Here is a 27,731-nt window from a genome sequence, read left to right as displayed (position 1 = left end):
ATCCTTTCCAGAAGGCTTTCAATTTACTTTGCCCAGATCCATCAGAGGACTCATTGTCTATGGCAGCTATAGCCTTACAAAATGTACTTCTTAAGTAATAGGACTTGAAAGTTTAAATTATTAACATTCCTTGATCCATGGGCTGCAGAATGAATGCTGTGTTAGCAGTTATGAAAACAACCTATCTCCCTATAAATCTCCATCAGAGGTCTTAGGTGACCAGGTGCATGGGCAACGAGTGGTAATATTTTGAAAGGAATCTTTTTTCCTGAGGAGTAGGTCTCAACAGTGGCTTAAAATATTCAGTAAACCATGCTGTAAACAGATGTGCTATCATCCAGGCTTCATTGTTCCATTTATAGAGCACAGGCAGAGTGGATTTAGCATAATTCTGCAGGGCCCTAGGAATAGCAGAATGGTAAATGAGCAGTGGCTTCAACTTAAAGTCACCAGCTGCATTAGCCCCTAACAAGAGACTAAGCCTAGCCTTTGAAGCTTTGAAGCCAGACGTTGACTTTTCCTCATTAGCTGAGAAATTCCTGGATGCCGTCCGTCTTCTTCTAACATCAGGCTGTTTCATCTACATCAGTTGTAGATGAGACAAATATCTATTGTTTAGTGTAGGCACCTTCATCAATTATCCTAACTAGGTCTTCTGGATAACTTGCTGCCGCTTCTCCATTAGCACTTGCTGCTTCATCTTGCATTTTTATCTTGTGGAGATGGCTTCTTTCCTGAAACCTCATGAACCAACCTCTGCCAGCTTCAAACGTCTCTTCTAAAGCTTCCTCACCTCTCTCGCTTTCACAGAACTGCAGAGAGTTAGGGCCTTGCTCTAGGTTCAGCCTTGGCTTAATCAATGTTGTGGCTGATTTGATCTCCTATCCAGACCACTCAAACTTTCTCCGTATCAGCAATAAGGTGGTTTCACTTTCTTACCATTCATGTGTTCACTGGAGTAGCACTTTTAATTTCCTTCAAGAACTTTTCCTTTGCAATCACAGCTTGGCTAACTTTGTCATAAGATCCCTAGTCTTTGGCCTATCTCAGCTTTCCACATGCCTTCCTCACTAAGCTTAAGCAGTTCTAGCTTTTGATTTAAAGTGAGACATGCGACGACTCCTTTCATTTGAACACTTAGAGGCCATTGTAGGGTTATTAATTGGCCTAATTTCAATATTGTTGTGTCTCAGGCACTAGCGAGGCCCAAGGAAAGAGGAGTGATGGGCCAGTTGGTGGAGCAGTCAGAACACACACAATTATCAATTAAGTTCGCCATCTTATCTGGGTGCAGTTTGGGGTGCCCTGAAACAATTACAATAGTAACATCAGAGATCATTGATCACAGATCACCATAACAGATATAATAATAATGAAAAAGTTTAACATATTTTTTTCTTTTTTCCCTTTAATTATTATGGCTACATGTTAGTTATATATCTTTATACGATATATGTGATGTTTTGATACAGGCATATAATGTGAATTAGTCAAATCAGAATAATTGGGGAATCCACCACCTCAGGCATTTATCATTTCTTTGGGTTAGGAACATTCCAATTCTACTCTTTTACTTATTTTAAAGTGTATCCTAACTTATTGTTGATTATAGTCACTTTGTTGTACTATCATTGTTCATTTTATCTAACTATCAAACTATATTTTTGCACCCATTAACCAGTCCCACTTTATCCCCCACTCCCTGTTTCCCTTCCCAGCCTCTGGTAAGCATGGTTCTACCCAGTAATTTATTACTTATGAGATCAATTGTTTTTAATATTTAGCTCCCACACATGAGTGAGAACATGCAAGATTTGTCTGTGCTTGGCTTCTCTCACTTAACATAATGTTCTCCAGTTCCATCCATGCTGTTGCAAATGGCAGGATTTCACTACTTTTGTGGCTATATAATATTCCATTGTGTATATGTTCCACAATTTCTTTACCCATTTATTCATTGATGAACACTTAGGCTGGCTACTGTGAATAGTGCCACAAACACAGGAGTGTAGATATCTTTTCAATGTACTGAATTCCCTTCCTTTGCATAGCGACATGTACCCAGCAGTGGGGTTTCTGGGTCATATGGTAGTTCTATTTTCAGTTTTTTGAGGAACCTCTACACTGTTCTCCGGGGTGGTTGTACTAATTTATATTCCCACCAACAGTGTAAGAGGGTTCCCCTGTCTCCACATCCTTGCCAGCATTCGTTATTGCCTGTCTTTTTGATAAAAGCCATTTTAACTAGGGTGAGATGATACTTCATTGTAGTTTTGATTTGCATTTCTCTGATGACTAATGTTGAGCATTTTTTCATATACCTGTTGGCCATTTGTATATCTTCTTTTGAGAAATGTCTTTTCAGCTCCTTTGCCCATTTTTTAATCAGATTATTTGATTTTTTTCCCTTTTGAGTTGTTGGAGCTCCTTATATATTCTAGTTGTTAATCCCTTGTCAGACGGATATTTTGCAAATATTTTCTCCCATTCTGTGCGTTGTCTCTTCACTTCGTTGATTGTACCCATTGCTGTGCAGAAGGTTTTTAGTTTGATGTGATCCCATTTGTCCAATTTTGCTTTGGTTGCCTATGCTTTGGAGTATTATTCAAAAAGTCCTTGACCAGACCAATGTCCTCCAGTGTTTCCCCAATGTTTTCTTTTAGTAGTTGCAGAGTTTCAGGTCTTAGATTTAAGTCTTAATCCACTTTGATTTGATTTTTGTAGATGGTGGGAGATAAGGGTCTAGTTTTATTCTTCTGTGTATGGATATCCAGTTTTCCCAGCACCATTTATAGAAGAGATTGTCCTTTCCCCACTGTACATTCTTAGCACCTTTGTCGAAGATAAGTTCACTATAGATGTGTGGATTTATTTCTGGGTTCTCTATTCTGTTCCATTGGTCTATGTGTCTGTTTTTATGCCAGTACCATGCTGTTTTGATTACTACAGCTGTGTAGTATAATTTGAAGTCAGGTAGTGTGATTCCTCCTGTTTTGTTTTTTTTGCTCAGGATGGCTTTGGCTATTCAGGTCTTTTGTGGTTCCACATAAATTTTAGGATTATTTTTTCTATTTCTGTGAAGAATGTCATTGGTGTTTTGATGGGGATTGCATTGAATCTGTAGGTTGCTTTGGGTAGTGTGGACATTTTAACACTATTGATTCTTCCAATCCATGAGCATAGAATATCTTTCCATTTTTTGTGTCCTCTTCAATTTCTTTCATCAATGTTTTATAGTTTTCATTATAGAGACCTTTCACTTCTAGGTATTTTATTTTATTTGTAGCTATTGTAAATGGTATTGCTTTCTTGTTTTTTTTTTTTTCAGATTTTTTACCTTTGGCATATAGAAATGCTACTGATTTTTGTACACTGATTTTGTATCCTGCCACTTTATTGAATTTATCAGTTCTAATAGTTTTTTGTGGAGTCTTTAGGTTTCTCTAGATATAAGATCACATTATCTACAAACAAGGATAATTTGATTTCTTCCTTTCCAGTTTGGATACTCTTTATTTCTTTCTCTGATTGCTTTAGCTACTAGTTACAGTACTATGTCAAATAATAGTGGTGAAAGTGGGCATCCTTGTCTTGTTCCAGATCTTTTCCCCTTTCAGTGTGATACTTGCTGTGGGTCTGTCGTATGTGGCTTTTATCATATTGAGGTAAGTTCCTTCTATACCCAGTTTTTGAGAGTTTTTATCATGAAGGGATGTTGAATTTTATCAAATGCTTCTCCGGCATCAATCAAAATCATCATGTGGTTTTGTCCCTCGTTCTGTTGATATTATGTATCACATTCATAGATTTGTGTATGTTGAACCATCCTTGCATCCCTGGGATGAATTCTACTTGATGATGATGCATAATCTTTTTCTTGTGTTGTTGAATTTCTAGTATTTTGTTGAGGATTTTTGCATCTATGTTCATCAGAGATATTGGCCTATAGTTTTCTTTCTTTTGTTGTGTCTTTGTCTGGTTTTGGTATCAGGATGACACAGGCCTCATAGAATGAGTTTTGGAGTATTTTCTCATCTTTGATTTGTTGGAATGGTTTAAGTAGGACTGGTATTCTATTTTGAATACTTGGTAGAATTCAGGAGTGAAGCCACTGGGTCCTGGGTTTTTCTTTGATGGGAGACTTCTTACTATTGCTTCTATCTCGTTACTGGTTTATTCAGGTTTTGGATTTCTTCCTGGTTCAATCTTGGTAGGTTGAATGTGTCTGGGAATCTAATCATTTCTTCTAGGTTTTCCAGTTTATTAGCATATAGTTGCTCATAGTAGTCTTTGATGATCCCTTGTATTTCTGTAGTATCAATTGTGATGCCTCCTTTTTCAACTCTGATTTTATTTTTGGGGGTCTTCTTTCTTTTTTTCTTTGGCTAAGGATGTGTCAATTTTGTTTATTTTTTCAAAAAACCAACTTTTCATTTCAGTGATCTTTTGTATTTTTGTGTTTGTTTGTTTCAATTTCATTTATTTCTGCTCTAATATTTATTATTTCTTTTCTTCTATTAATTTTGGGTTTGGTCTGCATTTGTTTTTCTAGTTCTTTGAGATGCACTTTTAGGTTGTTTATTTGAAGCTTTTCTACTTTTTCAATGTGGGTACTTACTGCTATAAACTTTCCTCTTATTACTGCTTTTACTGTATCCCATAGGTTTTGATATGTCGTGTTTTCATCTGTTTCATGAAATTTTTCAATTTCCTTCTTAATCTCTCCATGGACCCACTGCCCATTCAGAAGCATATTGGTTAGTTTCTATGTGTCTGTATATTTTCCAATGTTCTTCTTATTATTCATTTCTAGTTTTATTCCACTGTGGTCAGAGAAAATACTTGGTATGATTTATGATTTTAATTTTTTTGAATTTTTTAAGACTTTTTTTGTGGCTAACATATGGTCTATCCTTGAGAATGATCCATGAGCTGAGGAGAACATGAATTCTGCAGCTATTGGATAAAACATTCTGTAAATATCTATTAGGTCCATTGGTCTATAGTGTAGGTTTGGTCCAATGTTTCTTTGTCCATATTCTGTCTGGATGATCTGTCCAGTGCTGAAAATGGAGCGCTGAGGTCTCTAACGATTATTGTATTGGGGTCTATCTCTCTCTTTAGCTCTGATGATATTTACTTATCTTTTATGTCTGGGTGCTCCAGTGTTGGGTGCACATATATTTAGAATTGTTATATCCTCTTGCTGAACTGACCTCTTTATCATTATACAATGATCTTCTTTGTCTCTTTTTACAGTTTTTGTCTTTATATGTATTATATCTGATAGAAGCATAGCTATTCCTGCTCTTTTTTGGTTTCCATTTGCATAAATGAAATATCTTTTTCCATCCCTTTATTTTCAGTCTTTATAGGTGAAGTGGGTTTCTTGTAGACAACATATAGTTGGCTCTTGCTTTTTTATCCATGCAGCCACTCTATGTCTTTTGATTACACAGTTTAGTCCATTAGCATTTTATGTTATTATTGATAGGTAAAGACCTTCAAAACAAAGGTCGGTGAGTTCGTGAGGAGGGCTACCCACAACCAAAGCAAAGCTTATGGGGTTGTCCCCGCTGAAGACAGAGAGCATGTCTCATGTGACCAATGTCGACTGCCTGATCCAGAGATCCCGATCTGTACCCTAGCACTGGAGGATAAAAGCTGCTGACTGCTATTCCCTTGGGCTTCCCTTGCCCCGTCTGCAGGCCAGCCCCTCCCTCTGCCCCAACAGTCTTTCTCTGGCCTCCTCCTCGCAGCTTCCAGTCCCCCAGGCAGTGTCTGGGTAGTCACATGCCTCAGGAGGCACCTGCTTTTCCCCGAGGCTGATTAATCACACTCATGTGACTGCAGCAGTTTTCTTCTCTGGTGGCAAGATGACACCCAGTCCCTGGAGTGAGGCTCTGAGAGCCAAGAGGTTAAGCTGCCCTTGGTTCACAGGGACATGCCCAGCGCTGGGTGAAGCAGCCCCTTTCTCAGGGCCAGGCAGGAGCCAGACTGAGATGTGTCTGTCTCTTCTTCCTTTGCCAAACTGCTGGAGATGTCTCAGGCAGCTCCCACAGGGCGACCCTGTACCCCTCCATGCCTCCTCTGGTGCTTCACACTCAGCGATGGCTCTAAGATGCCCATGGAGAAGTGGAGGTAAGAATCAGACGCTCCCACGTCAGGGGCGCCATGCCCACAGCATTCTCATTGGCCTTCAGACCCTCTGGCTGGACAGCTGTGCCTGGAAGCACAGCCTCTAGGAGCTGACACTCATGTTTCTGCCCTCTGAGCCACAGCAGGTCAGCCAGAGAGTGGAATTCCCAGTATGGCAGGAGTGGAGAGGAGGGTGCAGGAGTGAGGGATGTCTCTGCGATGCACAGCTGCCTCCACACACTGGGTGGTCAAATGAAGACCCTTCTGTGTCTCAGGGCAGCAGAGCCCTTAGGAGACGTGTGCCATGGAAGCCTCTCACATGACAAAAGAAGGGGCAAAGAATGACATCCTGCCACCAGCCCTTGGGTGACTGCGTGGGATCAGGCCTCAGTCACGATGGCTCGTGTCTCGGGGCATGTGATGGGGCCTGCAAAGGTCAAACCCATGCAGCGATGAGGATCACAGAGGCAAATTTGACCTTCGTGGCAGCCCTCCCAGCTTTGCGCAAAGTGGCCAGAGCTGATCCAGGAGCACAGTCAGAAGACAGTATCTTCCGTCCAGTGTTAATGAAAACTTGAATATCCACCTCAAGATATCAAAAATGGAGCTTACTCAACTATGATACCCTGGGAAGCTGGGTGAAAAACAGGTAAATTCCAAATTCTTACAGTTAAGTTGGTTAATCACAGTGGGAGGATGTCGGGAGCTCTCCTGTCCCTCCCAGATAAAGGGTACAGTTTCCACTTGACTTAAAGAGGTGGGTGAGTGTGTAGCAGTAGTTAAATGACTTCTAGGAGACCTTTTGAAGCTTGGCAAATAGCTTTTTCAAAAAGAATTTTTTTCTTGAACTATATCCTATTCTCCAACTACACAGGTTCTGAGCGTCCCTCTGACCCCAGATAGACAGGACTTTCTGAATTCATCATACTGCTTGCCAAATTCATATGCTCCACCTTAAAACATTCATTTGAGTGACTGAACTCTGCCAAACACAAGAGCAGAAGGCAATCTAATTCTTCAGAACACTATTTAAATGGGGAATTTTTAAACTGCATATATCTTTTAAGAGCTATAATTTAACTGAGCAGATTTTCTAAACAAGATAAGCATCTCACTTCCTAGCAATGATTCATCTGGTTATATTCGGGGATGAGATGCAGCTGGCATGACTGGCACTGCCGTGACAGCAGCAGAAAAGCTGAGCTACTCTGAGCAGTTGGTAACCAGCGACTGCTGGGCTCCCAAGAGCAGCCCTGCTCTGGCCACCTCCTCCCTCCCCAGGGCCACCCCAGACTGTCTCAGGGGGTCATGGCCTGCTTCAAGCTAAGGTTGGCTCCTCTCCTGATTGGCTGGTGCCTGTATTGTCAAATATTTTGAACATCTCCCCTGCTTATAAGAAATGTCCTCGGACAACGACATTTAAAAAACCTGCTGGATTTTTGTTTTCCACATTCTCCTTTCAGCAGTGTTATCAGATGCATGTAACTGCCCTGACCAGCTAGGAACAGATGGAAACAGCCTGCAGAAACCATACATGTACACGCTAGTGCAGGCAGGAGGGAGGTGCCATAGGCAGGGGACCCGACAGACACAAAGGGCAGCTCACACGTTGAGGGGCAGCTGGACCTTGGAAGGTGTGCCCTGCTCTCCGGCCCCAGCAGCAGCCCTCGGGATGGCCGTGGGGGTGGATCCGGCCGAGGAGGAGGCGTCCTGGAAACAGACAAGAAGAGACAGGAGTGAGGGGAGGAGACTTGTCAGGGGGAAGGAGAGGGGTAGAGTCGGGGTGGCACGGACAGGCGCTTGCTCCTTCCTTGGCTGCCTGGCCCGCTGGCCCCTGAAACGCATAGGCTGGGCTTGCCTGGGCTGTTAAAATGTTTCTTTAGCCCTTGGGAGAGAGCCTGGAGACCGAGGACATCTGTCCCCTTCCGAGTAGCTCAGGAAACAACCTCTGGCCTGCGTCTGGAGAAAGCCATGCTGGGAGGCCTGGCTTTATTCTTAGCACTTGAATGAATTATTCTTTTTGTTAAAGAATGTCCACACAAAACCTTTCATGCTATGAAACATGAGCTTATTTAAAAACGGTCTCCCCAGGAACTGAAGATTGATCTCTAAAGAAAATTGGCCCTTTGGCAGTGGACAGAGCGGCAGGCCATGGGGTCAGGATTCATAGGCGCAGTCCCCGCAGGTTCAGAAGTGCTCAAAGCTTCGCGTCTCCATGCGGGGAGGCCGCCTGAGGAGTGGTCTGCTTTGAGGTGGTGCCTTCTCAGCACCAGGTGTGCAGCGTGTTCTGGGGGAAGGGGTCAAGGGCCAAGGGCCAAGGGTAGGAATCTGGCAGCACCAAGGTCCTGATAAGGAATTCCTGCATGGAGAATTCTTAGACCCAGCCCAGGAGGGGCAGTGCTGTCTCCAAATCCCCTCACAACCCAGCACCCGTCCTGCCCCTGCCCTCCCCTGGGGCAGCCGTCCTGTTTTCCTGTTCAGAGGTATTAGAAGGCACAGTGGTTGAACTGTGTCCAAGTCCAAGCCCCTGGCACCTGTGAATGTGGCCTCATCTGGAACAGCGTCTTTGCAGACATAAGGAGAAGAGAGTATCCTTGCTTAGAGTGGGCCCTAAATCCAAAGATGAGACACAGAGAGGACAGGCACACAGGCCACACGTCATGGAGTGGACATGGGTTGAAGCATCTGTGAACCCAGGAACACTGAGGATTTCTGGCTGCCACCACAAGTCACGAGAGAGGCCTAGGACAAGGTCCCCTCAGCCTTCAGAAGGAACCAACCCTGCCGACACCTTGATTTCAGACTTCTGGCCTCCAGAACCATGAGAATAACTTTCTGTTGCTTTGTGGGACGCTAGGGCAGCCCCAGGAAGCCCACGCAGGAGGTATCGGGATCCTGGAGGAGGGAGGTCTGTTTCCCAGGCAAGGGAGCCAGGGACTCCTCCCTCCCTCAGGGATCCCTGGTAGCCACAACAGGGACAGGAGAGAGATCCCAGAGACACTGGAGCCAGGTGGCCAGGCCAGGCCACAGCTATGCGGGCAGAAGGCAGGTGGGGGCTCTGGCTGGGAAAGCACATGTGTCATCAGGGCTGTGCGTCCTCAGGTGGGCAAAGATCACAAAGGCAGAGGTGGGAGGGCAGAGCTGGCTGCAAGGCTGTCAGGCAGGTGGACAGCCCTGGCCCTCGACTGGCCGCTGGTGTGAGGGAGCCAAGGGTGAATCTCCTTGGCTCCCTGACGAGTTCCAGCCTTAGTGAGCTGAGGAGCCCACGCACTGCAGGCCACCTTCCGACCCCCCTCCCCTCGCCACACTCCCTCCACACCAGCGGAGCGGTGCCTGAGACTGTGGGCAGCCTCTACAATGCAGAAACTCTGCCTCTCCCTCCCGTGTAAATGTGGAGTGCCTGGCAGAACGAGCCTGTGCAATCAGGAAGTGTGGCCTCCTCCGTGTCTCCAGGTCATGCTAAGTCTCCAAGGACTCTCCATTGCAACTCAGAGGAAAGGTTGCCGAGAGCCCAGGGTCCAGAGGAAGCCCCTTACCCATCCACTCCCGGGCCGGCACAGATGCAGGGAATGGCTGAGTGCGCCCACGGGGACTGATGGGAGGTGTGGGCATTTCTCCCTGCCAATGAGCTCCAGGGGACAGAGGGGAGACAGAGACCAGGAGGTGGTCCCAGCAACACCTGGGTCACTTTTCCCACAGCCGCCCCACGAAGTCCAGGGAGCTTCGTGCACGGACAGACACTGGATGGGGAGGAGAAGGCTGCCACCTCACTTTCCCCCAGGACCTCCCTCCTGGGGCATCTGTGTAGGGGACAGGCGCCCCGAGGCCTGGTTTCCCAGTGTCCATGGGTCGCCCGCCTCTCAGTACTGCTGTATCGGGGACAAAGTTGCAACATGAGCTTTAGAGGAGACATTCAAACTGTGGCAGGGGTGGCGGGCATGGAGGAGCCCAGGGGGGCCCGGCCAGCAAGGCAGGATGCTAGACTGCAAGAGGCAGGGCTGTGTGACTCTCGAGGGTTCTGGTCCTCACCCAGAGGCTACAGGGAGAAGGTAGCCCAGGCTCACACCTGTAGCTTTATGGGGACCTGTCGGGAAGCCCCAAGGAGGCTCGGCCTGGATCAGGGAGCCAGGGGGAGGGTCTGGACACGCTTTGGAGGCTATTAGCAATGACAGCGGCAGCCGTGACCGATGCAGAGCTTACCATGGCCGGGCCCTGCTCTGAGCATTTCCCCTGGAATAAAGCTTTGAATCCTCACGACAAGCCTGAAAATGGGCATTTACAAAATGAGGAAACTGAGGCACGGAGAAGTTAGGCAAAGGGCTCACATTCACACAGCCAGAACGTCGCCAGGGTAGGCTTGAACTCAGGCAGACTGGTGAAGCACATCACAGGTTGGGTCCCTGCAGCTGCCAAAACAGCATCACGGATTTACTACTTTACAGTTCTTGAAGTCCAAAGTCCTAAAGTCAAGGCGTTAGTAGGGCTGCTGATACGGTTTGGATGTTTGGCCCCTCCAAATCTCAGGCTGAAATTGGATGGCAGTGTTGGAAGTGGTCGTGGGGGTGGAGCCCTTAGTGAAGGCTCGGTGCTGTCCTGGTAATGAGCAGTTCTGGCTGTGTTAGCTCACGCGACAGCTGTGGTTTGAAGGAGCCTGGCACCTCCTCCCTGTCTTGCTCCCTCTCTTGCCACGTGACACACCTGCTCCCCCTCCATGTTGCGTCTCCACTGGAAGCTCCCTGAAGCCCTCACCAGAAGCAGATGCTGGCACCATGCTTCTTGTATAGTCTGTAGAACCGTGAGCCAAATAAACCTCTTTTCTTTATAAATTACCCAGCTTCAGGCATTCCTTTATAGCAGCGAAAACAGACTAACACAGCTGTGTTCCCTCTGGGGGCTCTGGGGGAAAATCCCTTCCTGTCTTTTCAGCTTCCAGAGGCGTCTGCATTCCCTGGCCAGTGGGCCCTTCCTCCACCTCCAAAGCCGGCAGTGCAGCATCTCCCTCCCTCCCTCCCTCTCCCTCCCACCCTCCCCCTCTCTCTCTCTGCCTCCCTCCCTCTCCCTCTCCCCCCCACCCTCCCCCTCTCTCTCTCTGCCTCTCCCTCCTCCTCCCTCCCTCTCTCTCTCTATCTCGTATCTGGGCTGCCATCATCTTGTCTCCTTCTGTGGCTCTGATCCTCCTGCCTTCCTCTCACCTGGACCCCGGTGATTACGTGGCCACTGGATAGTCCAGGAGCAGCTCCCCACCCCAGGGTTGTTGTCTCTTCTGCCATGGGCAGTTCTGGGGCTCAGGACTCAGACATGTTCGGGGGCCACTATTTCCTCCTCTACTGACAGGACTGGTGGATTCACAGTCTGGAGGCAAGGAGAGGACGGCTGAATTTCCAGCCTTGACTAGCCGGAGATGCCACTTAAAGAGAAGTGGGTGTGAGATCAGAGAGGGCTTAGTGTTGGACATCTGGCATTTGGCCTGGAGATATCTTGGCGTGGAAGAGGAGGGCACCCACAATGCCATCCAGGCCTGTATGGGTGACCTGAGGTCACGAGCACAAAGCTGACCTGGAGGTAATGCAGCCTGGTTGTGGGGCCTGTGCCTGTGACCTTAGACAAGAGCCTTGAGCCTCGGTTCTCTCATCTTTGAGAGTTGTGGACTTCTGCTCTGACCACGGTGGAGTAATAGGGACTAGATTTAGCCTCTTGCCTGAAACAACTGGAAAACTGACAAAACACAGAATCAGTGGTTCCCAAGACATTGGAAACCAAGCAGTGAAGGACAGAGAAGCTCAAGGGATGAGAAAATCGGGTCATGATGGCACCCATCGTCTAGCCTAGCTGGACTACTAAATGAGATAATTTGTGGCACATAAAGGAGTCACAGTAAGTACACAAACTACACAGTTGTCACAGCAACTGCTATGGTTATTGTCATTCCTAAAGCCAGGGTTTAAGGGGACGCAGTGGCCCGGGAGGCTGTGCAGCCAGGAGATGACACCCTGGGACAGCCCATGGGATGCAACCCAGTGGGGCCCGCAAAGGGGACAAGATGGGGCTGACAAAGCAGAAGGAGCCCAGAGTCACCGTGTCCCATGGCCCAGGGGGAGGGGAGACTGTTGCAGGGGCAGCCACCATCACTAGTGCTGCACACTGTGGAACAGCGAAGGGAGCCCAAGACCAACAAGGATCCACCAGACTCAGGGATGCTGACGTGCACAGGTGCTTCCTGGGCTGCAGGCTGCCCCTGTTGGGTGACTAGGGAGACTCGTGCCCTCCATCCTGCCTCTCAGGACACACAGAGGACACTGGTGTGCTCCCTGTAGGGAAAGCCCTTGCTCCTGGCTGGGCCAGTGGACCCGCAGTCCCCGGCTCATGCCCTGTTCTGCCCTGTTGGTAACAGAGAAGACTGTGCATTCAGGTCCTGCATGGCACAGCCCTGGTGACATTCCGGTGCCGTGGGAGGGGCAGGGGTGCTGCCCCAGTTCACAGAGTAGGAAAAGGTGTTTGGGGCCAGAGCAGTTCCCAGGCATAGTCAGCCCCCAGGCCTGGCATGGGTGGCCTGGCTGGCTGAGGACACAGAACACTGTGCCGCCGTCTACGCTGCCGTCTACACTACAGGCCTGGAGGGCTGTGCAGGGCACACCCCGTGGAAAAGGAGGTTAGAGAAATGGATATGAAGGATTACCTCATTTCTGTCAACAATGCATGTTTTTTAAAGGCAAAAGTCAGGAAACTTACATATGAAATGGTAAGGTTGATCCTCTGGGGGGATGGGTTTTGGAATAATTGTATTAATTTTAATCTATATGTTCAACTTTTACATTATTTTAATATCAAGTGACCATGGTTTTCTGAAACATTTTCACAGGGATATGAAGAGGATAACAGGGTTGAACGACTTGAGGTCTGGCTGCTGGTGAGCCCACGACATCCTTGGTTCCCCACACGCCACCTTTGCTGGGGGTGCTGGGGGACGACGGGAGGATGGGGTGTGACTCTGCAGCACCAGAGGGGCCAGGCGGGCAGTTCGCATGGCCAGGCTCGGGGGACGCTGTTCTGCAGCAGCGGGCAGTCGGCTGGGTGGCGGGAGCAGCGGGTACACAGACAGCTGGCTCAAGCCTGGCCCGTAGCCCTGCTTTTGTTAACAGGTCTCCTGTCCCGTCCAGATGAAGTCTCCAGAAACAGCCAAACCAGCCCAAACCAGCACAGTACAAGCAAAGTGCAGCCAGCGCCCGGCTGGGGAGCGGCCTGCCTGGAATCCGCCCTGGCTCACTGGTCTCCCCTCCCCAGTGTCCTCGGGCCACCCACGCCACATTCGATAGGAGGGAATGATGTGTGTGGGCAGGGGAGGCAGGGAAGATGGAGTCCCACCTGTGGGCAGAGGGAGACAGCTCGGCGGAGAATGTGGACTTGCTGGAGCAGCAGCACGAAGGCTCCGACCCCATCTCTGCCGGCACCCACGACTTCCCCAGGTGAGCCGAACATAAGGCGGTCGGCAGGGTGGGGCGTTAGGAGGCTCAGCCAGGGGCATGTGGGGAGCTGCCACAGGGCCCATTGGGGTGTCTGGGGCCTCAGCCTAGCGGCTTTGCTGGAAACCTGTCCCTCAGCTGAGACTTGATTCAGCAAACACTGCAAAGCAAACAGGTGGGATCTCGCAGCCAGCTGGTGCTGAGAGCTGGAGCGGAGGAGCTGAGAGAGGTCATACCTGGGGAAATGTTTTTTTCTCCCAAAGGTCAAGATGGAGCATTCTCTTAAACCGACGCACAGTGAGCATGGCTCCGTGGGGCTGCCTCCCTAGTGCCACTGCAGGGCAGTGTGGGGCCCCAGCAAGTGACCCAGAGGGCCATCCTGCTGTAGGTGGCAACGTCTCTGCCCTTGGGGATGCCAAACTAAAAGTGCAATGAAGCTGGCAGCCCGCTGGCTTGGCACAGCTTCCTGAGCAGACAGGGCCAGCCTGTCCTGCTCTGAGCTGGGGGTGCAGGGGAGGAGCAACGCTGCTGGGGGCCTCCCACCAACCGGCTGTGCTGTGGACTGCTGAGGGCCTGAGGAGAACCCACCAGTGCTGGTGGCCGGCAGCAGCTGTGGGCCAGCAGAAAAGTGGCTGCTCCTGTAAATGATTAGGATTAGAAACCCTGAAGTACAGGGAACAGGTTCTGATCCTTCCGAGAGACGGCGCTGTCTGATGCACCCTCACGCGCCTAACCCATCACTCCTCTTCCTGAGATACTCATAAGGGTTTCTCTGAAACTACAGCACGTGCAGGATAAGAGAAGTCTGGTTTGAGACCCACTAACTGTGACACCAGGGTGTCAAGGGCTCTGACCACATGTGGGGCCTGTGGCTGGACGCAGGCCTGGCTTTCTGCTAACTGCTAGCCCCCTCTCTGATACTGCTTTGATTTGTAATGGCTTAATTTCAATGACTCTGGCCTAAGGGATTAGTGAAGATGTGGCAGCAGAGAGGGAGTCAGGTGGTGATAAAAATAAGAAATGAGAAGGGGCTCCGGGTGCTCTTGAAGAAAAATAATTGGGAATGCAGCCCTTGGACGGATGTTTGTCCTGTCTCCAAACCACCTGATGGACATCTCTGCTGCATCTCAAAGTGCAGTCCAGCCTTGTCTACCACGGAGCTGTGCCCATCGGCCCACTCCCAGGAAAGGTCTTTGATCATAAAAAGGCAGGTTTGCATTGCAGTCTTGGAGTGACTCCATAATGGACATGTGCTGGGATTCAGCCTGCGCAGGTGGACACGCACCTTCCAGAAGAGCTGGCCGCCGATGTGGGGATGCCAGCGGCCCAGTCCTCAGAGTCACTGCCCCCACAGAACAGTGATTACAGCAATCCCTCCGGCCTAATGCTCCACAGCACAGCCCGCAGGCATTTAACATGAGCCCGGCATGTGCAGGGCTGGTTGGCAGGGTCATTTGTTGGAGAGGACACCCCCGTCTGACGGAATTCACAATGGTGTGCACAGTAAAGGAAAAGTGTGCTACTAACGCTGCTCCCTGGTGCACGAGCCAGGCACACTCCTCTGCTTCACACCTCCCTCCCTGGAACAGGTGAGCGCACACACCCCTGCAGCTGCCAGTCAGTGAGAACTGGGCTGTGGTTCCTGACGGTGGCGCGCTTCCGGAGATTCCAGCCTCCCCTGGTTGGAAGCATCAACTCTGGCTGTGGTGCTGTGGCCAGCCATAGTTCCCCAATTCTAAATTGGCAGGTTGTAACCAAACACTAGTGGCTAGAGGCTCCTTACTACGTTTGAATGGAGGCAGGATGTGCTAGTTTCCTGTTGGGATTACTACGAGGGAGGAAAGGGAGTCTGTGGCTTGGCAGGCTGTGTGGAGGCTCCTACCCACTTTCTGTGACACCATGGCACAGATGGAGACCTGAGAAGAAACATGTCATTTTAATTTTTAATGAGTCCAGAAGACACTGTCATCACCCCAAGGAGCAGTGAAATGAGCATGTATTATTCATCACTCGCTACCACTCCATTACGCACCGTGTAAATCAGACCCTCATGAACTTGCTTCCCAAAGAAAACTCTAGAATAAAACATTTATGGCCTGATTCTTCTGCTCAGTTCTGCAAAGAACAGCAAACAGCCTGTACAGCCAGAGGCCCGGGTACCCCCTGAGCTCCCACCCCAGCAAGGGCACAGGCCAGGGAGCCCGAGCACAGTGGTCTGTCCCAGGAGAGGCGGCTGCCGTTCTAGCTGCTGACACAGCTTCCGCGTTCTGTCAATGGGCGAGAGGAATCACTCGCTGACCCCGGGAGATGGAGGCTAACATTCACCTGCACTGCTGCCCACCAGCCAACTCCTCCCCAAGGTGCTCCAGATCTGCCCATGGGCTATTTAATTCTCACCCACAGGTCAGATCTGGCCTGGCGTCTCCACCCCTGCTTCTACTGTTGTGAATAAAGTTTTATTGGCAGCCAGCCATGTCCACCATTCATTGCTGCTTCTGGTTGCTCTGACCCAGCAGGGCAGAGCTGAGTCACTCGGACAGAGACTATATGGGCTGCAAAGTCTAAGTATTTACTTTCCCCTGGAAAGTGTGCTGACCCCCGTCTAGGTGTGTGTGATAAGAGGACGAACCTCCAGTTTCTGCCCTTGCCTTGCTGGGCCAATAACTGGGACCAAAAGCTAGAGCTGTGGCCAAAGCACAGTAAGGCATCCCCATGACATTAAGGAGAATGGGCCAAAAAAGAGGTGTGGAACATGGGAGGACAGCACCCACGAAACCAGGAATGAAAATCTCAAACCGCCAAGGAGGGAAGGGGAGGTCTGCAAAGGAAGTGACAGGACCCACGTCTCACCCACCTGGGCCTTCGCAGGTCTCAACTCTGAACCAATGGCTCTTGCCCTGGAAACTTTTTCCACTGGGAAGAGTCATGGATGGTCTCCATCCATTGCTTTCCCTTCTCAGCTCTCTTTCCCGTGTACGAGAGCCAGTTTGCTCGCTGGCCTTTGACAGTAGGAAGCTGTTCAGTAGCTCCCACGGACCCTCTTCCCTGTGTGATCCGTAAAACCAAAGGCTTTTTCACCTGCGTTGCACAAAAGGACAAGATTCATTTGCATCCAAGGACTCAAACAGAAAGTGCCTCCATCACAGGGAGTGGCTCCCTTGGTCCTTTGGTGGCTCCTGAGTTAGAGCCATATCCTGTGGGGGGTACACAGAGGGTTCTTCATGGACCCCCAGTTCTAGGCCCCTGGGCCCACTAGGCAACGAGCACACAGTCCACACCATAGAGGGTGGAGGTGGGAAGCATCATTGGTTGGCACAGGAAGCAGGAGGCGACCAGGCAAGGACGCCAGGCCCCTGTGGCAGCTTCCACCAGGGTTGCCCGGGTCTCCTTGGGCCTCTGCTGGGAAGGTGCAAGCTGTTCCTGGGTAGAGGATGGCAAGGACATTAAGAACCGTCCCCACCTACCCTGGGCCTCCTGGCTGCCTCGCCCTCTTCCTCTCCTCTCCTTCCCAGAGCTCAGCTGCCCGCCTCCCTCCATGCAGGGCACCTGCCTCCCCACCCCAGATGCCATCAGGGTGCAGTGGGGGCTGGGACTCACACCCTTCCCTGACCCTGCACCCTCCACAAGCTCACATGACCTTGTCCTGTGTGGCCCATCCACACGATCAGCCTGTGAGCTTCGCTGAGGCAGAGGGTGTGCCCGCGTGGAGTCTGCACACGGGCCATTGTGGCCATTGTGGCCAGGCCATTGTGCACCACGCAGAGCTCCAGGGCACTTGCTCGGTGCCAAGGGGACCCCAGGGGCCTCCTCTGACATGTCCCTCCCTCATCTGCCTCAATCGGCCCAGAGTCACAGGTAGAACCTGTGAATGTGGTTCCTATCCCGTCAGAGCTGCAAAAGAAATGCCACCAGCACCAGACACTATGGAGGACAAGCTTGGCGCGTGACAAAGATCGTCAGGACGCCAGCTCACAGGCAGCCACAGTGTCCTCATCCCCACTAAAGGCCAGGGCTGGTAAGTCACACAGGTGTGGATATGTCCAGATTTGCAGAAGAAAGTTTTTCTTGTGCACGATTCTCACAGTGGGATTTTTTTGGTATTCATCATTCATCTCAGGTTCCTTTGGTAATTATTATTATTTTTTTGTCTCCTTATAAGGCATGTAATTAAATTCATAACTTTCAGAAAATTCTGAAAATTGGCCCAGGGGCTCCTCCATGCAGGTGGCACGTGTCCTACAGGCGAGTGCCAGGGCTGGAGGTGGCACAGCCCACACGTGCTGACGACCCCACAGCCTGGAAACCGCCGGCCTAGGACAGCAAAGTCCTGTTTCGGTTTCTTCAGCTTTTCCCCAGCACTTCCTCCCACTTACAGTGTCTGTCTGTCTGTCTGTCCTGTGGCGGAAATAAGATCCAGCCAACGAGAGGAGCTGAACTTGAGACAAATGGCAGGTGGTGATGCATTTTAAAGATGCCTGGAAGCTTCCATGAGGAGCTCTCCTCATTTACTTCTCAGACACGAAGACACTTGAGAAATGTTCTCTTTTGATGTTCTCTCTGCTGAATTTCAAACACTTCCCCTTCCATTGATTTAAAGGGCGTTTTCCTGATTTCCAGGGATTGCTTATTTGGAGGTGATCTGTCAGCTGTTGGGCTCTCCAGCCAGAGATGTGGAAGGCGTTTGTTCTGGCTGGATGGGGAGTCAGCCTGCATCAGACCCCGCTGCAGGGCTGGCTGGGAGCCCCCAGACGCAGGGCACTCGGTCTGCTCAACCAGCAGGTGCCACCGGCAGCACAGGCGCAGCCATCAGAGCAAGGCTGGCTTCAGTTTGTAAAGAACTCAGTGCTTCCTCCACTGTGGTCTGTGAGGACAGCAGCTCCGGCCCTTCCAGGTTTCCCACCTTTGTGCTCAGCAAAGCCTATGTCCAGCAAGGGCTCCAGGGAAGTGGTGTCCTGGGGTCACTGCTCAGCATGTGTGTTCTCCTCCCCTTCAAGCAGGGCGGGGCTGGAGGACTGCCTTTGACCACTGAATTGCAAGCAGAAGTGACACGTGTCCCCTGCATGCAAGAGCCTCTAAGGGCCGCTGCACTGGCTGCCATGTTTCTGCCCCTGCCATTGTCACTGGAGACATTCCACACCAGAGGCCAGCAGTGTTCTCTGTACAGGGCCTGACAAATGCTCAGGTTTTGTGGTTCATACTGTCACAACAATGCATCACTCCTGTTGTGACCTACAAAGGGCTACAGATGATATATAAATGGGCAAATGTGGCCATGTCCCAGTAAAGCTCTGATTTACCAAAACAGGCAGAGAGCTGTACTTGGCCTGCAGGTGTTTGCTGGTATCCCTGGGGGGAGGACACCAGAGCGGAGCCACCTACCCATGATACATGCAGTATGAGATGCAAGCATCCACTGCTTTATGCCTCTGGGAGTGTGGGATGCTTGTTATGTGGCATAGCCACCCATGCTGACTGACAATGGGCACTCCAGAGCTAACTGTGTCCACTGAGCATCCACAGGCAGTTTGGTGACTACTCAGTTACTTGCCTTTTTTGTGTGAGGTTATGAGGAAATTCTTCTAAAATATAAGTAATCATGTCCCAATTTGATCCAATAACCTTGATAAGCAAATATCTGGATTTCTAATAGTGGAGTTGGCCTGAATAGCCTGTTCCTCCACTCCTTTCCTCGGAGAGCCCTCCATCCCCCAGCAGAAAGCTGATGTGTGAGGCTACTCCATTATTCAGGAGGAACGGAGCTGACCCCCTGACCTCTCCAAATAGCAGGGAGAAAGAATTCCTAAGGGTTCAAATATGAACAGGACAGCCATCTGAGGCTCAGCCCCACTGCATGCTCCCAGGAGTTCTCAGCCGGACACCCGGCAGCTGTGTCCTTCCACAGCCATCGGCGTGGATCTGAGGCCCATGGGGCACTGGGGAGGCCACACGGCCTTTTCAGTGCTGCGCTGTTGTATGTGCAAGACCGTTCAGTCTGCAATGCTATGAGGTGGGTCACGTGGCCCACCCAGGAAGAAAACCAAACCAGCATGTGCGAGCCCCACCATGGGCCAGGCACGAGGACCCAGAGGTCAATGGCACCCAGCTCCAGCCATCAAGGACTTAGAAGCCTGGGGGTGCAGGGCAGCCATATGTATAATTACCATTCCATGACAGACATGTGGGAGATCCTGCTGGCACAGACAGAGGGGAATTACCTGGCTGGGGGAGCGGTGGCATGGAGAGGAAGTGGATATTTCAGGTGGCCTGGAGGGTGAGCAGGAGCCCTGCACAAAGCGTGTGTGTGCTGCGTGGGGGACAGGACGCACCCAGGGACAGTGAGAAGGGACAAGGGCAGGCGCCAAGCTAGGGAGTCTAGAGTTTGTCCCAAGGCTGTGGGAGCATCCAGGGGGCAACCTCACTGCAGAGAGATTCTGGAGGGAACCCGGAGTCAGCGTGTGGGAAGATGCACGGTCCTAGCTTAGGGAATTGAGGATGGTGGTGTTCCTCCCCAGGTTCAGGGACGCAGGTTTGAGGGAAGCCATCACATTCTCCTGCTGTGTGTGGAGGCTGAGGCATTTCTCCAGGGGGAGCCACCAGGTGCAGTTAAAATAGAATCTGGTTTGGAAAAGGCACTGGTGGGCAGAGTCCAGACACACTGGGGTTTAGCGGATGGCTGGAGTTCTGGGAGGGGGTGAGCACCCCACGGGGAGCGTGCACAGGATGGAAGGAGAAGGCAGGGCCATCAGTGTTCATGTGAGGGGCCAGGGCAGGGCTCAGACTGGGGGCAGGCACAGCAGCAGGAAATAAGGGGGAGGCACCATCAGCATTGTGGGATGTGCCGAGGTTGGAAGGGTGGAGGTCAGGCTGGGACTGCAGAGAGTCCCGCATACCCAAGGGGAGGCCATGTGCTGCAGTGTGGAAAGGAAGGGGACAGGGCCTTGGGTGGTGCTGGGAGGGGACAGCAGGAGGAGGCAGTTGAATCTGCATGGCCAGCAGTCTGGGCCTCGCCCCACCTCTGTGCCTGTGTCCCATGCAGACACCCAGCAGCCCAGCCCAGCTCAGTCCACCTCCCCTCTAGGCCCTGCTCACCACACTTCTGTCCTGCCCTGTCCCTTCAAAGCAGGTCGCTGAGACCCCAAGGTCCCGGACTCCAGGATTTCCCACATGGCTCTGTGAAGCCCAGGAGCCTTCCTGAGAGGTGGCTGCTGCCCCACGGACACCCTGAAGTGGGGGAAGCACAAGTCCCAGATGCCCTCACTTCCACTCCCCCCATGGGACCCTGGTGGGACGTGAGGCCAGGCCAGTGTCACCTTCCCTGTCTGCCCCAGAGCTCCCTCCCTCTCCAGCCCCACTGTCATAAGCTAATTCAAACCCTCAGGGAACAAGATGGTACACAAATTTCAAAAAAACATCTGTTCCCATCCTGCTCAATGGGAAAAAATCTGTTCCCTCCCTGCCTTCTATGGCAGACAGCTGACTGCAGAGCACCTGCTCTGGCCCACCTGCTTGTGTTAGCACAGAGGCCGTGGCAACAGGGGGACTTGTGCAGGTGAGGATGAGGGAAAGAAGAAAACTGGATCCTGCAACCACGTGTGCTGAGCCCTCGACTCAGGGGCATGAGGGAAAGTGGCAGAGAAGCAATCCCCAGCCCTCTGGGGACACGGCAGCAGCTCTGCTGAAGTCCATGGGCCCTGCTGGGCTCCTTTCTCAGAACCCCCAGGGAGCACCCAGGGAGGGCAAGCCTTGGATAGATGATCCACGAATTATAGGACATCCAGATCAGGCACCCTGGGAAGTGGAACTGGCCTGGCGATGCCAGGGCCAGCTTTGGCTGGGGTGATCAGCAGTAAGACTCCCCCATGCCCTTCCCTCCCTCTGGTTGACAGGGGCCCCGAGTGCAGTGAGGGTGGCCTTCATTGCCCAGGAGGAAGGGGATGAAGGACCTACCTGAGAGGTGTACAAGGCCAGCCCTGCTGCCTGGTCCCCTCCTAGAGCCTCCTGCCAAGCCTGGTACAACTCCCTCGCCCCAACCCAGGCAAGGAGAACTAGTCTCAGAACACAACTTCCACTGTCCACATCACCACAGCTGCCCAGGCAGGACCCAAGCCCTGAACTGGAGCGGTCACACCTTGTTGTCACTGGTGACAGACATAGTCAGCTCCCCTGGTTTCAGCTGCACTGTGACAACCAGCCCCGTCCGCTGCGCCTCCCGCTCAGCATCTCCAGGATGTTGGAGCAAAGAACGAGACCATCCTGAAACCGCTGCTCCCCAGCTCCCCCAGGGTGTGGGGCCAGGCTGGCCACCACGGAAGTGCAGTGCCCCTCGCAGGAACTTACACACACTAGGCACTCAAGGACGGCTTGGAGAGTTTAGGCCCAGGCCGAGGGGTGGGGTTAGGGTCCAGATCAGGGTTGTACCTTTCCCCTTATGGAAAACGCACCAGTAGCCCCAAGGACTGTCTCGTGGGGAATACAGGTCCAAGACACAGGCTCTGGGAGCTTCCAAGCAGTGGGGCAGCCATGGGGACAGATGAGCATGCAGGTTATGACCAGCAAATGCTCCGGAAGGCACAGTACCCATTCCAGACCACGGCCTCTGCCACCAACGAGAACGAGCATTTGCCTGTGTACAGGTGAGTGTGTACCCACCGCCGTGTGGGTGTGCATGGGTATTTGTGTGTATACATGTGTGCCTATGTGTATGCATGTGTGTGCATGTGCTCAGGTGTATGAGCAAGTGCACATGTGTGTGTACTTGTGTATGTGTGTAGGGGCATTTTTAAGCTGACACATCTAGATGAAATTGTCATTCTCCAGAAACTCAGCGATTGTTTTAAGGACAATTCTCTTTGTAAAGTGATCTGAGTTACTTATAATTTTGAAAAAGATGGTTCTTCCCCAGCTAGTTGCTCATTGGTGTTTTCTCCAGTTTAGCCCATAGACTGGTGCCCTGGTTCTGAGGCGGGTCCAGGGCAGCCAGAGGTGACCCTGGAGGGACCATGGGGTCACGTGGTGGGTGGGCCACTGGGTGGGAAGGTGAGAGCAGACAGAAACGGCATGGCACTGCCAGGCTGCCCTGTGCTCATCTGCACCGTCCTGCGGGAGGCTGGGGGATACAGCACCGGCATGTGGCTGCAGGGCCACCCTTCCAGGTCCTCTGAGACCCCCCTACCACCTCTGCAATATTCATAAAGGAGAAACTTTCCCAACTTTCCCCCGTATATACCACTGTGGTGGGTTTTGCCAGAGGTACAGATAATTTACTTACTTAATCTCACTCTTTAAGTGCTTTGCTTTGGTCACTTAAATTTATAACTAGTGGAAATGGAATCAATGTCACATCTGGAAATAGAAGGTACCTCTAGAAATAACAGTAACAAAAGTACTAAGCAATGTAGTTAGTTCTGGCTCTGAGCTTTGGCCTTTCTCTTTCTGTCGGAACGGAAGTTAGCAAGTGTGAGAGAGACTCCCCTGGGACACAGGCAGACAGCTGTTATGCCAGCTGAGCCCAAGACCCGTCTCACGAGGTGACGGATGTCACTCAACACCGTGTCCCTGGACCGTTGAAAGTCACCTCCTCTGAGCCATGGAGGGTGTGCTCATGTCTATCAAGCCTTTGGGGGCTCCCCGATGCCAGGGAACAAGAAGAAAACCTGAATTAACCCTAAAGGGCAGTTCTGGGGTGGCTTCCTTTGTGCTAGTGCAGGAACTGGGGCCACTGAGCACGGAGCTGAGGGTGGAACCCAGAGAACCCAGGGACGCCAGCCCTGGCCGTGGGATGTTACCTGGGCGGGAGCAGCGCAGGACAGATGAGCCAGGTCTCCAATCCTGGCGGCAGCCCGGGGATCGCTGGAGCTGATCAGCACTGGGGCGCTAATTTCCATGGAATGTCTGTGGCTGGTGGCCTGGGAAGATCTGTGCGTCACGCTGAGCGAGGTGAAGGAGTGGCGTTTCTTGGCATTCTTCTTGCCATCCACACGCCGCTGAAAGGCACTGACTGCCCCCGTGCTGCTTAATGTGGGACCCGGGGCCAGGCTGGCCACAGCACCGGGGTCAGAGGGCAAGGAGGCGTTGCAGCCAGATGCAGCAGCTGGGCACGGCTTGTCCATCTCAATGAGCTGCTTGGCGGAGTCGTTGAGCTAAGTGAGAAAGGGGAGAGGGGAGGCTTCGTTAAATACCTCACACGCTGCCAGCGCTCGGCCCTCTCCCGGCCACACTCCCACTCACAAACAGGCAATGTGCTCACACCGGTCAGCGGTTTCTAACAGCGGCTTCCAGCGTGAGTGGTGCAGTTAAGACAGAAGAGAGGCTGGCGGCTTGTCTACAGATTTTATTGAAAACGCTTTCTGGAGCAGCTCAAAGTCCCCTGGAGCTGTGACAGAGAGGAGAGGCCTCACAGAGTAGAGGAGTGTTTTCCAATGACTGCTCCTTCCCGGCCCCAATCTGTCCCAATGGCTGGCCGTGTCGGGGTGCGAGGTGCACCCTGCGGACAGTGAGTGACATGAGGCAAGAAGGGAAGGAAGCCCCCGCACGCAGCAGGACGGCAGTTTTCTGGCCTGCCCTGCGCAATGCCGTCACTTCAGAGGTTTCCAGGCGCAGGACCAGGATGCACTCTGGCTAGTGACTGCAGTCAGCGTGAACTGCGGAAGCTGTCAAGCCCCAGATGCTGACCTGAGCTCATCCCAACAGTCTGTCGTCTGGAGTGATTCAGCAAGGGCTCAGGGCACCACTCCTTCCCAGCTCTCCCACCTGCTCTGCAAAATAGCAGGCATTTATTTGTTTTGTTTTGTTTTGTTTTGTTTTTGCAGTGTAGAGTTTGACAAAAGTCTGGTCCTGGGTGGTGCCTACCAGGAAAGGTGACATGAAGGTCCCGGTCTGTGAGTAACCTGGGAATAAATAGCCCAGGCCAGCTGAGTGGAGCCTTCTCCGGGACGTGCTATCACCTGGAGGGGCTGCCTGGCCTGGGCACACCCACGGGGGCAGGTCCAGGAGTCAGGCAGCCCTGGGGGCACCAGCTGTGGGACGCACATGCTCCCTCTGCACCTGCTGTGGGGGTCTGGTGGGGCCCCAGGTTAGGTGACTGGTCACCATCTATGAGCCGTGACATCCCTGACTCCTACACCTGGAGGAAGCTTTCACTCAACATGTCCGATCGAGCCCCTTTCTTAGGTTGTACTTGGCTCAACCTAAGTCCATACCTAAAGGGGGAATTTGCAGTGATTTGAAGGAATCAAGTAGAGGAAATTATTTATTATGTACAGGAGAGGTAGCCAGGAAGAAAATGCAATGCTAGAATCAGCTTGGGATTGTCTCCACAAGATGGGTTAAATAAATGCCACCATGCCAGGTAAATGTCTGCAAGATTCCATCCCTTCTCCCTCACCTTCTCAGAAGTAGCAGAAGAAAGTGAGGCCCTTGGGTGGACCTCCCTCTAGAAGCACATAGCTCAGCAAGCGGGCACTTGAGCTGTCTCTTTGTGTTTTCTCCTCACCGAACAGTAGCTATAGTGGGGCTCTGGCCTCAGCAGGGCTGACACACGTTGTCTGTCAGGGTAACTACTTGGGGTTGAGGCCATCCAGGCTGTGTGCTATGGGGGCACTGCAGAGGCACCAAGGCGAGTGTCCTGAGGTTCCCACTGAGGGCCTTTCAGAAGCTGCAGGTGGGCCATGGGGGGGCAGTTCAAAGCCTTCGTGGGGAAAATGGGACTCTTCAGGGTCTAGAAGGGTGCACAGGATTCCGAAGGGGAGAGAGAAAGGCAGGGAGTCTGGGAAACTCAAAAGGCAGGAAAGACCACAGCAGGCAGCCAAGGTCCGTGTGGAATCTGCTGTGGATCCGCATTCCCCCTGTGGGAGCCACGTCTGCTTCCTGGGCCAAGCATGGGCATGTCTGTGGCACCCTGCTCTCTGCTGAGCCCTGCAGGGGGCTGGAGGCCAGCAGGTCCCCCACACGCATGGTGTGAGGCCCACTCCCACAGGCAGTGAAGTCTGCCGTGGGGTTGGTCTAGGAAACTCCTCTCGATCCTGCAAAGTGCTGAAGGGAACGCCGGGTCTCACTCCGCACGCGCTACTAGCATCTGTAGCCAACAGCACCTTGATGAGTTAAAAACCCAGAAGCTCTGCTCGGATTCCGCGGCTGAGGAAGGGCGGCCCATCACAGAGCTGCTCTCTCTGGCACAAGCCGGGTGGCTGGAGGTTCCAGCTGCCTTCAGAGCCGGCCCAGGCACATGGCTGTCGGCATCTCCACTACAAATAACTTTCTTTCACAGGAAGGTTATGAAAAACTCACTCCAGGCTCCAAAACGTGTGATCTAAATCCAGGATTATTTCCTTTGAAATGTTTCCTCCAATAAGGCTCAGCTGTTGCACTCTATTTCACGGCTTTGTTCATCTGCTCCCTCGTAAGTGCTACTCAGAGAACAAACCAGTGCCCATTCCTTCCCGCAGCCCTCCGTGGGGCGGCCTAGCAACCCGGGGCTGGCTTCCTACACCCCGGTGTCCGTGTCCCACCTGGCAGGGCCCAGAGGAAGACGGAGAAGCAGGGAGCAGCGAGCACAAGGCTTTTCATTCATTGGACTCGGAACACATTCCAAACACCACCTGCCACGTGTCTCCACTTGGAACGTCATTGTATAGAAATAATGGCAATGATAATGCCAGTGGCTGGGTGAAAACAATTCTCTTCTTCCCCAGAGGAACAGAGCTGGAGTGTCCCACTTGGTCCCCCCATGACTCTGTGGGGTGGTATTAAAAACTCCATTTTCACCAAAATTGGGAAATACAGGTGCCAGCTGATCGGTGAACACACATCCAGAACAGACGGGGCTGTGATTTGATTGACGGTAGAGATTTCCGGCTCCCTGTTCTCATCCAGTGGCCACTGCAGCCAGCAGCACCGCAGCTCCTGGCCCCTTGGTAGTGCCACGGGTCACCGAGCGCCCGCCGGGCAGCCACCAGCGTGTCCCCCCAACAGGCTGCTCACAGGCGACCATGCCACACCCCCTTATGGTGTAGAATGAGGGTGTGAGAAGTGACCCGCCCTTCTCTCTCAAGCCTTAACAACCCAAGCCATGGTGGGTGCCAAAGTGAGAGCAAATAAACATCCACTGAAGACAGGTGGTTTCCACAGACTGCAGGAGAAAGAGAGCACCTGCCTCCAGGTGAGGCGTCCCCAGCGTTCCATGGACAGCTTTCACGTCCCTGACATCCCTGCAATAGGCAGGTGAGCTGCCAAGGAAGGACCCACCCGGGAAGAGAAGCAGTTTGCTTATATCTGGTTGACTCGTGTTTGCTTCTGGGATAAGCAGCTCTTGGTGGATTCTCGGGGGGCTTGTCTCCTTCTGCCCCGTGCAGCGAGCGTTTGCTGTGACAGTCCAGAATGGACCGATTCAGAAGTTCTCAACATACAGATCCATCTCTCAACACATGAAACCAACCCACCAGCGGAGATCATGACTTGCCAGAGTGGACACGCACAGTGACCAGCAGACACTGTGCACTGGCAGGACACAAATGGCTGCAGCAGCTCTGTGACTCAGTCCTGGGGCAAAGCTTGTTGTACTGGGAAGCTGCCATCGTCTTCCTAATAAGTTCCAGTCAGTCACACTGCAAAGGTGGCCCTGGCAGCTGGTGGCACGGTGCCATCCCAACCTGAAGGCTTCTTACTGGCCACCCACATCCTCATGCACCCACTGGACACCCTCACCTGCCAGCACCTGCCCCTGACGGTGGCTCCTGTGCCAGCCAGTTAGGGACAGCCACAGTTTCCCACCTTGTCACTCTCCACTTTGGTGCAGATCACCTGGCCCACAGGCCTCCATGCTGCAGGGAAGCCAGTGGCCCTGCTCTCCCCTCTGTGGGCTGCAGCACCACCTTACCAGGTACAGGGGACCCTGGCTGAGAAGCCACATGTCCTGGGGAAGCCGAGGAAACAATGAACATCAAAGGATGTTCCCCCCTTCGCCCCACAGCCAGAATGCAAGAATGTTCTGTGCTGGCTGCCAACTGTGAGGCCTGGGGCATGGTGGGGTGGCCAATGCCTCCTGGGACCCTGCAGAGGGGCACACCCTCCCCACAGATGCTCGTCTGGAAATAAGAGGGCTCCATACGTGTCGGGAGGTCACCCGATTTGTCAGTC

At 52.0% G+C, this 27,731-nt stretch overlaps 1 protein-coding gene across 1 annotated transcript in view; it reads right to left on the bottom strand.

Moving 5' to 3' along the window:
- SH3RF3 (SH3 domain containing ring finger 3) overlaps positions 1-27,731 on the bottom strand; it is a 318,901-nt gene that overhangs the window by 68,053 nt on the left and 223,117 nt on the right. The window contains exons 5-6 of the mRNA XM_012664281.1: positions 23,384-23,737; positions 7,745-7,848 (exon numbers count right to left, since the gene is read on the bottom strand). Of these exons, the coding sequence (XP_012519735.1) occupies positions 7,745-7,848; positions 23,384-23,737 (458 nt within the window). The remainder of the gene's footprint in view (positions 1-7,744; positions 7,849-23,383; positions 23,738-27,731) is intronic.

The sequence above is a fragment of the Propithecus coquereli genome, unplaced genomic scaffold, assembly GCF_000956105.1.
Source record: "Propithecus coquereli isolate 6110/MARCELLA unplaced genomic scaffold, Pcoq_1.0 Scaffold88, whole genome shotgun sequence".
In the NCBI taxonomy this organism is placed as follows: Eukaryota; Metazoa; Chordata; class Mammalia; order Primates; family Indriidae; genus Propithecus; species Propithecus coquereli.
Note: the sequence above shows the minus strand (reverse complement) of the source record. Positions and strands in the feature narration are given on the sequence as shown.